The following is a 14,617-nucleotide window of genomic DNA, read 5'->3' on the forward strand; positions in this document are numbered from 1 at the left end:
ACACACACACTATCCATACCTCTTTAACACACACACACACACACACACACACACACACACTATCCATCCCTCTTTAACACACACACACACACACACACACTATCCATCCCTCTTTAACACACATACACACTATCCATCCCTCTTTAACACACACACACACACACACACACACACACACTATCCATCCCTCTTTAACACACACACACACACACACACACACACACACACACACACTATCCATCCCTCTTTAACACACACACACACACACACACACACTATCCATCCCTCTTTAACACACATACACACTATCCATCCCTCTTTAACACACACACACACACACACACACACACACACTATCCATACCTCTTTAACACACACACACACACACACACACACACACACTATCCATACCTCTTTAACACACACACTATCCCTCTTTAACACACACACACACACACACACACACACACATACACACACACACACACACACACACACACACACACACACACACTATCCATCCCTCTTTAACCGGAAGGCTGGGAGTTTCCTGGTCAGTGTATATTAAAGGACTAGATTTGGCTAATCTGGTTAAGTGATTAGTGGAGACTGGGGTTCAAACGGAGGCTCTCTCTCTCAGGTATATCAATATCCTCCCAATAAATGTAGGCTTAAGTACAGTACCCAAGCGAGAAAAATATAAAACCATTAAGTATATTTCTAGTATATCTTAGTTGAAATATACTTAAATATATTGAAGGATATTCAAATGAGCCAGCTTAAATTGTTTTAAAGTTGTATTTAATGTAGGCTACTACAATTGCATACCTTAAGCTGAATGGCATACCTTATCTTGGTCCAATACAAGGAAAGAATTTGAACTACACAAACGCTACACTTGAGAGAAATTGTTTGTTGTTGTTGGTTGTCAAACTGAAGCTACTACTAAAAAGTTAGTTCATTCTATCAAAACTAGTTCATCCAACACACCACAGTCAGTTCCTTAAAGATGATGTAACAGAAAGCATGTGACTGAAATCACTGGATGACTGAGAGAGAGAACTAGATGGTGAGGTGGAGCAGAGGCAGGAGACAGGAGGCAGTGAGGAGAACAAGTAAGGACATTGACATTCAAAGGTTGGAATAATAGTTTAATTCCAATGTTTGTTTGTTTTTGTTTTAGCTGACTACACTGACTACATGACAAACACAATAATAATAATAATTCATTATATTTATATAACGCTTTTCCGGGGCTCAAAGACGCTGAAAAATAAGTAAAAATAATGACAGAAAACACTGCTAGGATTTGAATTTAGTTTAATTGCCACCAAGCTACTGCATAATGCAGTTAAACTGATGGTCCCCCTACTCCCACACTGGCTTGACCCCACTGTGGTCATGTGGTCATTGTGATCAAGACTAAAGCTCCAAATGACAAGTTATCATGTCATAGGATAGTCGTAGTCTACATCTACTATAGTGTATTGGTCAGTTTGTGCTAGTATAAAGATTGATTCATTGAGTGACTGAGTGACTGAGTGACTGACTGACTAACTGACTAATTGTCTGACTGACTGACTAACTGACTGACTGACTGACTGACTGACTGACTGACTAATTGACTGACTGACTGACTAATTGACTGACTGACTACTTGACGACTGACTGACTGACTGACTGACTGACTGACTGACTGACTGACTAATTGACTGACTGACTGACTGACTGACTGACTAATTGACTGACTGACTGACTGACTGACTGACTGACTAATTGACTGACTGACTGACTAATTTACTGACTGACTGACTGACTGACTGACAGTTGATGATAGGATGGTATTGTGTTGGCTGTATCTTAGAGCTAGGCTGTTCTGTTCAGAGGGTCCCTGTAACAGAGTGCTGCATGCTCACGGGTAGGTGAGCAGCTGTGTAACCCTCTCTCTGTGTGTCTCTCTCTGTGTGTCTCTCTCTGTGTGTCTCTCTGTGTGTGTCTCTCTGTGTGTCTCTCTCTCTGTGTCTCTCTCTGTGTCTCTCTCTGTGTGTCTCTCTGTGTCTCTCTCTGTGTGTCTCTCTCTGTCTGTATCTCTGTGTGTCTCTCTGTGTGTCTCTCTCTGTGTGTCTCTCTGTGTGTCTCTCTCTGTGTGTCTCTCTGTGTGTCTCTCTCTGTGTGTCTCTCTGTGTCTCTCTCTCTGTGTGTCTCTCTCTGTGTGTCTCTCTGTGTGTCTCTCTGTGTGTCTCTCTCTGTGTGTCTCTCTCTGTGTCTCTCTGTGTGTGTCTCTCTGTGTGTCTCTCTCTGTGTGTCTCTCTGTGTGTCTCTCTCTGTGTGTCTCTCTGTGTGTCTCTCTGTGTGTCTCTCTCTGTGTCTCTCTCTGTGTGTCTCTCTGTGTGTCTCTCTGTGTGTCTCTCTCTGTGTCTCTCTCTGCGTGTCTCTCTCTGTGTGTCTCTCTCTGTGTGTCTCTCTCTGTGTGTGTCTCTCTCTGTGTGTCTCTCTGTGTGTCTCTCTGTGTGTCTCTCTCTGTGTGTCTCTCTCTGTGTGTCTCTCTGTGTGTCTCTCTGTGTGTCTCTCTCTGTGTCTCTCTCTGCGTGTCTCTCTGTGTGTCTCTCTCTGTGTGTCTCTCTCTGTGTGTGTCTCTCTCTGTGTGTCTCTCTGTGTGTCTCTCTGTGTGTCTCTCTGTGTCTCTCTCTGTGTGTCTCTCTCTGTGTGTCTCTCTCTGTCTGTATCTCTCTGTGTCTCTCTGTGTGTCTCTCTGTGTGTCTCTCTGTGTGTCTCTCTCTGTGTGTCTCTCTGTGTGTCTCTCTGTGTGTGTCTCTCTGTGTCTCTCTCTGTGTGTCTCTCTCTGTGTCTCTCTCTGTCTGTATCTCTCTGTGTCTCTCTGTGTGTCTCTCTCTGTGTCTCTCTCTGTCTGTATCTCTCTGTGTGTCTCTCTGTGTGTCTCTCTCTGTGTCTCTCTCTGTGTGTCTCTCTCTGTGTGTCTCTCTGTGTCTCTCTCTGTGTGTCTCTCTGTGTGTCTCTCTGTGTCTCTCTCTGTGTGTCTCTCTCTGTGTGTCTCTGTGTGTCTCTCTCTGTGTGTCTCTCTGTGTGTCTCTCTGTGTGTCTCTCTGTGTGTCTCTCTGTGTGTCTCTCTCTGTGTGTCTCTCTGTGTGTCTCTCTCTGTGTGTCTCTCTCTGTGTGTCTCTCTCTGTGTGTCTCTCTCTGTGTGTATCTCTGTGTGTCTCTCTGTGTGTCTCTCTCTGTGTGTCTCTCTGTGTGTCTCTCTGTGTGTGTCTCTCTGTGTCTCTCTCTGTGTGTCTCTCTCTGTGTCTCTCTCTGTGTGTCTCTCTGTGTGTCTCTCTGTGTGTCTCTCTCTGTGTGTCTCTCTCTGTGTGTCTCTCTGTGTGTCTCTCTCTCTGTGTGTCTCTCTCTCTGTGTGTCTCTCTGTGTGTCTCTCTGTGTGTCTCTCTCTGTGTGTCTCTCTCTGTTTGTCTCTCTCTGTGTGTCTCTCTCTGTGTGTCTCTCTCTGTGTGTCTCTCTCTGTTTGTCTCTCTCTGTGTGTCTCTCTCTGTGTGTCTCTCTGTGTGTCTCTCTCTGTGTGTCTCTCTCTGTTTGTCTCTCTCTGTGTGTCTCTCTCTGTGTGTCTCTCTCTGTGTGTCTCTCTCTGTTTGTCTCTCTCTGTGTGTCTCTCTATGTGTGTCTCTCTCTATGTGTCTCTCTCTGTGTGTCTCTCTGTGTGTCTCTCTCTGTGTGTCTCTCTGTGTGTCTCTCTGTGTGTCTCTCTGTGTGTCTCTCTGTGTGTCTCTCTCTGTGTGTCTCTGTGTCTCTCTCTGTGTGTCTCTCTCTGTGTGTCTTAGGGATGCTCCGATTTATCGGCCACCGATTTAAATCGGCCGATTTCACTCCAAATGACTCGATCGGTGATCGGTAAAAATGGCCGATCGCAAAAACCGATCTTTTTTTTTTTTTTTATTATTATTTTTTTTTTTTCTTCTTTTTTTTCCCCCTGGGGAAGACAGATAACTGAACAGAAAACATAGGAGGACGTAACAGTATGTAAACCATGAAGGCCACGTTTATGATGTATTTTATACAGCCATATCGACTGACTTGGGCTTCAGGCCCTAACTGGGTGATAGGCCAGACTTTTACTATGCCATAAAAATGGGTCTGCGTTTGCTTGGTGCCTAATGGATCAAAACTTTTGTCTAAAAAGCTAAAAATATGTAGGCTATCCAGTCAGTAGGCCTACAGTTATGTATTTTTTTTTAAATCGGTATCGGTATCGGTATCGGTTGATCTTGAGGAAAAAAATCGGTGATCGGTATCGGCCCCAAAAATACAGATCGGAGCATCCCTAGTGTGTCTCTCTCTGTGTGTCTCTCTGTGTGTCTCTCTCTGTGTGTCTCTCTGTGTGTCTCTCTCTGTGTGTCTCTCTCTGTGTGTCTCTCTGTGTGTCTCTCTGTGTGTCTCTCTGTGTGTCTCTCTCTGTGTGTCTCTCTCTGTGTCTCTCTGTGTGTGTCTCTCTGTGTGTCTCTCTCTGTGTGTCTCTCTGTGTGTCTCTCTGTGTGTCTCTCTCTGTGTCTCTCTCTGTGTGTCTCTGTGTGTCTCTCTCTGTGTGTCTCTCTGTGTGTCTCTCTCTGTGTGTCTCTCTGTGTGTCTCTCTGTGTGTCTCTCTCTGTGTGTCTCTCTGTGTCTCTCTCTGTGTGTCTCTCTGTGTGTCTCTCTCTGTGTCTCTCTCTGTGTGTCTCTGTGTGTCTCTCTCTGTGTGTCTCTCTGTGTGTCTCTCTCTGTGTCTCTCTCTGTGTGTCTCTCTGTGTGTCTCTCTGTGTGTCTCTCTCTGTGTGTCTCTCTGTGTGTCTCTCTGTGTGTCTCTCTGTGTGTCTCTCTCTGTGTGTCTCTCTGTGTGTCTCTCTCTGTGTGTCTCTCTGTGTGTCTCTCTCTGTGTGTCTCTCTGTGTGTCTCTCTCTGTGTGTCTCTCTGTGTGTCTCTCTCTCTGTGTCTCTCTGTGTGTCTCTCTCTGTGTGTCTCTCTGTGTGTCTCTCTCTGTGTGTCTCTCTCTGTTTGTCTCTCTGTGTCTCTCTCTGTGTGTCTCTCTCTGTGTGTCTCTCTGTGTGTCTCTGTGTCTCTCTCTGTGTGTCTCTCTCTGTTTGTCTCTCTCTGTGTGTCTCTCTGTGTGTCTCTCTGTGTCTCTCTCTGTGTGTCTCTCTGTTTGTCTCTCTCTGTGTGTCTCTCTGTGTGTGTCTCTCTGTGTCTCTCTCTGTGTGTCTCTCTCTGTGTCTCTCTCTGTGTCTCTCTGTGTGTCTCTCTGTGTGTCTCTATGTGTCTCTCTCTGTGTGTCTCTCTCTGTCTCTCTCTCTCTCTCTCTCTCTCTCTCTCTCTTTCTCTCTTCATCTCTCACTCTCACTCACTCTCTCTTTCCCTCTACGGCTTTCCCACCTCTCTGCTCCTCCCCCCTGTACTGTGTGTGTGTGCGCGTGCACGGTGTGTGTGTGTGTGTGTGTGTGTGTGTGTGTGTGTGTGTGTGTGTGTGTGTGTGTGTGTGAGTGTGTGTGTGTGTGTGATCAGGGATCAAGAGCTCAGGGGGCTGTGATGCGTGGCTACTGCCGTCTCCACTAAGGCAGTGTCACACACCGTCACAGCATCGCTGATCCTCACACACGCACACACACACACACACACACACACACACACACACACACAGTACAGTACAGTACCGTAGTCGCTGCTACAGCTATCAGCCTCTTGCTTCTCCGATCTATCTGGGACCCTTACAGCAGAGCTCCAGGGACCACAACTCCCTCCCTCACCCCCCCATCGACCCCCCTCCCCCTCAGCCCAAGCCACTCTGCTCCGCAGCCATGGAGCAACCGGAAGGCTCTCAACGGAGGGGTGAGTAAGGGGGGGTTTGACGGCTGGCTCACCTGGAGCCATCGATCCTACCTCGGTCAGACTGCTGCTGGGCTACCCTGGGATGCTTAGCGAGGCTACCTACGGCTACCCTGGGAGGCTAGAGAGGCTACGTACGCCAACCTGGGATGCTAGCGAGGCTACGGGGCTCATCCATATGATTAACCTTGACCCTCGGGACCTGCAGTGTTCTTGCATTGTGGCAACTATGGATCGTGATTGGAGTGATTTGTCCATTTTTAACTGGGTTTTCTTTTAAGCGTTGTGACTCTTGTCGCTGCAGGTGTTTCAGAGGTAGAGGAGGTCAGGTAGAGGGATTTGCAGTGGGACTTTGTGACTGGTAGGGAGAGCTGCAGAGGCAGGCGTGGGAGTGCTAGGCGGCTAGGCGGCTTACGGGCTGCTTGTCACAGAGGGAGAGCTTAGCGGTTATAAATAGTGTGTGTGGCCATTTATTACCATAGAGACTGAGACGCCTGGCCTGGCCCGTTACTGCATCACTACCTAGAGCTGCTACACGGCACAGGGGCAAGGCTCGCCTGGCTGCAGATCTGTCTTCCCCGTTTCTGACTTGCTTTGAACAGTTGCTCTTTTTTAGAAAAGTTTGGTTGTTTTTGTAGAGTGCCGTCCACTCACTAATGTTGTCATCTGTAGTTTGGCTTTGGGTCTTTGTTGAGATAAAGAGGTGTCCTTGCTTTCATTCGGAGGAAAATATAATTCACTGACTATTACCCTGGAGTAGCACCTCTTTCTCCACCAAGACCATTCAATCCTTATGTAATCTCCCACTGTTAGTTGGTAGCGTTTGTGGTATCTGGGTTTAGCATGTTCATGGTGAACCTTGTAGTTTGTGTGTTGCTGTTCCCTGAGGCCACAATGAAAATTGCAGCACCTACATACACCTACATACACCTACATACACGTACATACACCTACATACGTTTTCTAACAGCAACATGTGTATGTCTTTGTAAACCAATGAAATGAGGTACGCTACATACTGGACCTTTAACACTCTACATACTGGACCTTTAACACTGCAGCTGTGGCAGATGCATTCTTCCTCCACACACGCCATAGATTCTCTGTGTAATATAATAATAATAATAATAATAATAATAATAATATATGGCATTTATCTGATGCTTTTATCCAAAGGGACTGACATTGCAGTAAGGGCATACAGTACATGTTTCTGTATATATGGTCCCAGCGGGAATCAAAGCAACAACCGTAGCTTTGTTAACGCCAATGCTTATCAACTGAGTGCCAGAGAAGCACAGGAGCGTGTGTCTCAGGTCTGTGGTGTAGCAGTGCTGTGTGTGGGTCTGTGGTGTAGCAGTGCTGTGTGTGGGTCTGTGGTGTAGCAGTGCTGTGTGTGGGTCTGTGGTGTAGCAGTGCTGTGTGTGGGTCTGTGGTGGAGGTCAGGTAGTGATCTCAAGGTCTCTGGTGTCCCTGGAGAACTGGCACCACACTACCTGCCCTCCTTTTCTGTTATACGCACACACACACACACACGCACACACGCACACACACACACACACACACACACACACACACACACACACACACACACACACACACACAGGCGCACGCACACACACACACCTGCAGTCATTCATCAACAGACACAGAACAGGCCTCCACCTCTCCCTCTCCCTCTCCCACACCTGTGTATGAAATGAGGACACCAAAGGTTTGCAGATTCTTTGGGATCAGGTATCCGTCCTGAAGAGGATGCCTAGTTACTGTAGGCTTAATTATAGGACCCAGTAAACTCCATGTGCTCCAGTGGTCTCATTGCTAGAGGACGTTTCTTGAAGGTTTTAGGACGTTTTAGGGGACTGCAATCAGACGGTACCTAAGCCTGTACAGGTTTGGTCCTGAGTTCAACTCTTGTTGGACGTTCCAACGCTGTCCAGAGTGTTTAACTCTGCAGAACTCCACCTCTGTCTGCTCACCACTACTTTGGTTGTGTTCTTTCATGCATGCTTATGATGCTTTAATAGCTTTTTTTTTTTGCAACCTCAGTGACTGTTTGACCTGGTTCCAGGGCATGGCGTGTGAGTGTGTGTTGTGGGAAGCCGGAGGGGGGGGGGGCGGGGGGGGGACAATGGAGAGCATTTGAGTATTCTTCTTGAGTAGTTGGCCATGACAACACACATACAGTATCGCCCCGGGGAATAACAATGCGTCAATGGATACACTAGCCACGTCCTTGACCCTCTTCAGTTGAGTGTCTCTCTCTCTCTCCCTCTCTCTCTATCTCTCAATCACTCTCATTTTCACTCTCCACTGCACACCCTCAAGTCCTAGGCGAAAATGGATAGGCATATATGACGCTAGTGATGATGCGTTCATATCCGTAAACTAGGTCACTGTCTTATCTCTGGTAGATGAATCTGGACTGTGTCTCCCCCCCCCCCCCCCCCCCCCACACACACACACACACACACACACACACACACACACACACACACTTGTAAAAGCTGTAGTAACTCCCGTAACAATACTGCAACACTCTGCTGAGCATTATTCCGTTTTTTCAAACCAATGTAGGCCTATGTAATAGCATGATAATGCAATGGTCTCACAGCATTACTAACGCGTTTTTACAGCAGTGTGTGTGTGTGTGTGTGTGTGTGTGTGTGTGTGTGACCTTAATATCTTTGGAGAAATCAGTATGAGTTGGTGTGTATTTATGAATTAATTCCTACATTGCTCCTCCCTCTGTCACCCCGTCACACATGTGGCATGCAAACAGCACCGCTGAGCCTGAATTAGAAACAGGACACTGAAGAATTAACTCTCGCTTCAAAGAGGATTTGACCATGTTTGGATTTGGTGTTGTTAAAGGTAGCGATTACCTGAAGCATGTACTTTGGCTGTCAGAGTGCGTGTGCGTGTGCGTGTGCGTGTGCGTGTGCGTGTGTGTGTGTGTGTGTGTGTGTGTGTGTGTGCGTGTGTGTGTGTGTGTGTGTGTGATGTGTTACTGTTTCACATCAAGCAGTATAGATTTATTTATATTATAATAATATATTATAGAATATATTAAATATATAGGCTAATATTATTCCCGTCCTGTATGTTATCCATCCAATTACAAAGTGTTCCTATAAGCTCTCCACTCTGCTTCAACCTAGCAGCACAAGGGGATTCGGACGTTCTGTGTGATTGCTACAGAGCTACAGAGCTACAGAGCTACAGGGCTACAGGCTACAGAGCTACAGAGCTACAGAGCTACAGAGCTACAGGGCTACAGAGCTACAGAGCTACAGGGCTACAGAGCTACAGGGCTACAGAGCTACAGAGCTACAGAGCTACAGGGCTACAGAGCTACAGGGCTACAGAGCTACAGAGCTACAGGGCTACAGAGCTACAGAGCTACAGAGTTACAGAGCTACAGGGCTACAGAGCTACAGAGCTACAGAGCTACAGGGCTACAGAGCTACAGAGCTACAGAGCTACAGAGCTACAGGCTACAGAGCTACAGAGCTACAGAGCTACAGGGCTACAGAGCTACAGAGCTACAGGGCTACAGAGCTACAGGGCTACAGAGCTACAGAGCTACAGGGCTACAGGGCTACAGAGCTACAGGGCTACAGAGCTACAGAGCTACAGAGCTACAGAGCTACAGGGCTACAGGGCTACAGAGCTACAAGGCTACAGAGCTACAGGGCTACAGAGCTACAGGCTACAGGGCTACAGGGCTACAGGGCTACAGAGCTACAGAGCTACAGAGCTACAGGGCTACAGAGCTACAGGCTACAGGGCTACAGGGCTACAGGGCTACAGAGCTACAGAGTTACAGAGCTACAGGGTTACAGAGCTACAGGGCTACAGAGCTACAGAGCTACAGGGCTACAGAGCTACAGAGCTACAGGGCTACAGAGCTACAGGCTACAGAGCTACAGGGCTACAGAGCTACAGGCTACAGAGCTACAGGCTACAGAGCTACAGAGCTACAGAGCTACAGGCTACAGAGCTACAGAGCTACAGGGCTACAGGGCTACAGAGCTACAGAGCTACAGAGCTACAGAGCTACAGGGCTACAGAGCTACAGAGCTACAGGGCTACAGAGCTACAGGGCTACAGAGCTACAGAGCTACAGGGCTACAGAGCTACAGAGCTACAGGGCTACAGAGCTACAGAGCTACATGCTACAGAGCTACAGAGCTACAGAGCTACATGCTACAGAGCTACAGAGCTACAGAGCTACATGCTACAGAGCTACAGGGCTACAGAGCTACAGAGCTACAGAGCTACAGGGCTACAGAGCTACAGGGCTACAGAGCTACAGAGCTACAGAGCTACAGAGCTACAGGGTTACAGAGCTACAGAGCTACAGGGCTACATGCTACAGAGCTACAGGGCTACAGAGCTACAGAGCTACAGAGCTACAGGGCTACAGAGCTACAGGGCTACAGAGCTACAGAGCTACAGGGTTACAGAGCTACAGAGCTACAGAGCTACAGAGCTACAGGGTTACAGAGCTACAGAGCTACAGGGCTACAGGGCTACAGGGCTACAGAGCTACAGGGTTACAGAGCTACAGGGCTACAGAGCTACAGGGCTACAGGGCTACAGAGCTACAGGGCTACAGAGCTACAGAGCTACAGGGCTACAGAGCTACAGAGCTACAGAGCTACAGGGCTACAGAGCTACAGGGCTACAGGGCTACAGAGCTACAGAGCTACAGGGCTACAGAGCTACAGAGCTACAGGGCTACAGAGCTACAGGGCTACAGAGCTACAGGGCTACAGAGCTACAGGCTACAGAGCTACAGAGCTACAGGGCTACAGGCTACAGAGCTACAGAGCTACAGAGCTACAGGGCTACAGAGCTACAGGCTACAGAGCTACAGAGCTACAGAGCTACAGGGTTACAGAGCTACAGGGTTACAGAGCTACAGAGCTACAGGGCTACAGGGCTACAGAGCTACAGAGCTACAGAGCTACAGGGCTACAGAGCTACAGAGCTACAGGGCTACAGGGCTACAGAGCTACAGGGCTACAGGGCTACAGGGCTACAGAGCTACAGGGCTACAGAGCTACAGAGCTACAGGGCTACAGAGCTACAGGGCTACAGGGCTACAGAGCTACAGAGCTACAGGGCTACAGAGCTACAGGGCTACAGAGCTACAGGGCTACAGGGCTACAGAGCTACAGGGCTACAGGGCTACAGAGCTACAGGGCTACAGAGCTACAGGGCTACAGAGCTACAGAGCTACAGGGCTACAGAGCTACAGAGCTACAGAGCTACAGGGCTACAGGGCTACAGAGCTACAGAGCTACAGGGCTACAGGGCTACAGAGCTACAGAGCTACAGAGCTACAGGCTACAGAGCTACAGGGCTACAGAGCTACAGGGCTACAGAGCTACAGGGCTACAGAGCTACAGGGCTACAGAGCTACAGGGCTACAGAGCTACAGGGCTACAGGGCTACAGAGCTACAGGGCTACAGGGCTTAAGCTGCTTTGCTTCTTATTCAAACTCAGCTGGATAAAAGCAGCAAAGTTATAAAATGAAAGATTCAAAGTCAAAGTGCACACAAATGAATGAATTAATGGATGGATGGATGGATGAATTAATGAATGGATGGATGGATGAATGAATGAATGGATGAATTAATTAATTAGGCCTAGTTAATTAATTAATGAATTAATGGATGAATGATGGTTGACTCGCATTCATATTGCCAACCTTATTGGAGTGGAGAAAGGGGAGAGCGTTTTCAGCACATGGTGTGTGTCAGCTCTGTGTCAGCTCTGTGTAGTGGATCTTGGCCCCTATGTTAGAGCCTCTCTGCTTACTCAAAACATTTGCTTAGCTCTGCTGTGCAGAATGCAGGTGAAGGACCAGAGCAGATCACAGTTTGATGCCAGAATGTTCTCTCCAGAGGCTGCTAGGCCTCAGGTGGCTGTACTGCTACTGCATACTGTTACCACACACACAGACACATGTACACACACACACACACACACACACACACACACACACACACACACACACACACACACACAGCTGGGCGTAACTCCAATGTGAGCTGTTGGCTAGAGACATGAAAGATACACTTTGACATTCCAGTCTGGTCTACAGTGTTGATAAGAGCAAAGGTCAGATTAGCTTCTTTTTCAAATATGGCACAAATTAAATGAGCATACACTCTCCATGGTACCGATATGACATGATGTTCCTACCTGAGGTACCAGAGGAGATGGGCTGGATTAGGCCCTTACCTATTTAGGATGAAGAGATTGAACATGTGCTGTTTTCCCCTATGATCAAGATTGTCACATATTGCAAAATGGAGTAAAACAATGCATCAGACTTGAGGGTATTATATTTACTGTAGCTTGACTGATGGAGAAGCCATTACTACATTGACTTCTAATGTTCTATGTTTGTTGATCAGGCCTGTTTCACAGACAAGGCGTAAGCCTAGACCTGGACTAAATCACACTTTCAATGTCAAATCTGATCTCCATCAAAGATGCTTTTCAGTCTAGGATTAGGCTCAAGCCTTGTCTGTGAAACCGGCCCATTGTTGTCCAGGCCTGGTTAGGGTTAGGGTTAGGGTTAGGGTCTAACAGGCCCACAGTAAATGACTGTATTCCAGACTGTTTGTTTAGTCTTATTGCTCTGTGTTGCTCTATAGTTTTACTTTGTTGATGGAAACTGCTGGCCAGACCGACGCTCACGCTAAAACAGATTGCAAATGAGAGACTAGAGAGGCTAAATGTGTATCTACTGTAGGCTAAACATGACTTGGTAGTGGGCAGTGGCACCACTCGTTGTGGCCATACTGTCACTCATACTGACATTCTCTTTTCTTAAATTTCTGAAAATTCAAATGAAAACATAGTCACAAAAAGACACTCCTACACTGGTCTTTCAAGTTTATTTTTGACTTGTAAAAAATAAACTGCGATCAAAGTGCAATCCATGGAGCTGTGTTGCCTTTAGCTACAGGGATTACATCCTATACTGTTTTCTGACTCATAGACAGGACATGTGTTTTCACGCTTCACGGTTCAGAGCCTATTACAAGGCCTAATAGCTGGATCCATGAACCATTACCAACAAAGCTACATTGACATTGATCACCAATTATGGCCCTGTATGCCACAGTATAGTAAATCTATATGGGCTTCAAACTCAGTGAAGACAATTATTGCTCTCTGCCTCAAAACAAACTGTTTGGCTTTAGCTATTTGAATACTGTAAGTTCTTTTGAAGCTGACCTTCTGGTTAATGCCTAGCCTAATGACCTTACTCTCATCCAGATACATGTCCTCTGTATCTCAGCTGAAGTGGACCCACATCACCCTCATTCACCTCCCTTGAGGTTTGTGTTCTCTGACACAGTCTCTTTTATCTCACAGGCGATGGCCTCCCAAAGGAAAGCAGTCCATTCATCAACAACACCGACAATGACAAGGGCAGCCTCTACGATGGGAAGAACATGGCGCTGTTTGAGGTACAGTCATGGTCAAATACAGTGGTTATGTAAACCCTAATTGTGGTGCAAATGTATATTTCACATAAACGTTGTCCTGTCGATAGAAATGACTTAATGGATGTGCAGCATGGCGTTTTGTTACAGTAATTACTATTAGTAAAGCTACCACCTGTCAATCAACCAAGCTACCACCTGTCAATCAACCAAGCTACCACCTGTCAATCAACCAAGCTACCACCCATCAATCAAAAACTCTGCTACCCCCGTCGACGAAACACCCGTCAATGAAAAAGTCCCCCCACCCCCTGCGTCGACAAAACAGTACTGGCCCCCCCTTCACCGCCACCCAACCCACCTTCCCCGCCACCTTCACCGCCACCCCACCCCCCCTCCCCTTCACCGCCACCCCACCCACCCCCAATAATGCTGCTTAGGGCCACCAAGCTCCCCGGGCTGGGCCTACTAACCCTCCATAGTCTGCTGGTCCTATGAGGACGCTGCTGTCCCTATCATGTCCATCCATAGTCTGCTGGTCCTATGAGGACGCTGCTGTCCCTATCATGTCCATCCAGCATTTGAAGGCGCTATGGCGTGCCCATTTGGCTGCCCTGTGGTGGAAATCTCTTCTTATGAATCCTATGAATATCGTGAATTATGGACCGTGGATTACTATTTTTACTTCTCTTCCGGAATTTGGTTCAGCAAAGCCATTTTTAACATCCTGTGATTTGTATACAGCTAATTTTATTCCTCTTGGCCATTTCACTGAGGGAGCTATTTCTACACAGAGCTGACCCATAGAACTGACCCACAGAACTGACCCAGAACTGACCCTCTGGGGTTTGGTGCTAAGAGATGTTATGATGTTTTTGTCAACAGGAAGAGATGGACAGCAACCCCATGGTGTCTTCTCTCCTCAACAAGCTGGCCAACTACACCAACCTCACCCAGGGGGTCCGGGAGCACGAGGAGGCAGATGACGATGAGGGGCCCAAGAAGAAAGCAGTCAAGGTTAGCCCGCTGTTTTCACCTTCATGTGCACAATGAACACACAATATCCTATTCTATTGTATTCCATTTCATTTTATTCTGTGTACTCCCACACACAGACCATGCACATCACACTCTCCCACACACAGACCATGCACATCACACTCTCCCACACACAGACCATGCACATCACACTCTCCCACACACAGACCATGCACATCACACTCTCCCACACACAGACCATGCACATCACACTCTCCCACACAGACCATGCACATCACAC

The 14,617-nt window shown here is 47.5% G+C and overlaps 1 protein-coding gene across 3 annotated transcripts in view; it reads left to right on the plus strand.

Moving 5' to 3' along the window:
- The window catches only part of slc12a7b (solute carrier family 12 member 7b), an 81,052-nt gene that overhangs the window by 28,967 nt on the left and 37,468 nt on the right, over positions 1-14,617 (plus strand). For 2 of the 3 annotated variants that reach the window (XM_080544385.1, XM_080544386.1), the window contains exons 2-3: positions 13,268-13,362; positions 14,224-14,355. In XM_080544385.1, coding sequence (XP_080400511.1) covers positions 13,268-13,362; positions 14,224-14,355 — 227 coding nt within the window. Of the gene's footprint in view, positions 1-5,781; positions 5,869-13,267; positions 13,363-14,223; positions 14,356-14,617 lie in introns of those variants that run through there. The other variant, XM_080544387.1, reaches the window with a different exon arrangement.

This window comes from Nansenia antarctica, assembly GCF_963989245.1.
Source record: "Nansenia antarctica genome assembly, chromosome: 13".
Classification (NCBI taxonomy): domain Eukaryota; kingdom Metazoa; phylum Chordata; class Actinopteri; order Argentiniformes; family Microstomatidae; genus Nansenia; species Nansenia antarctica.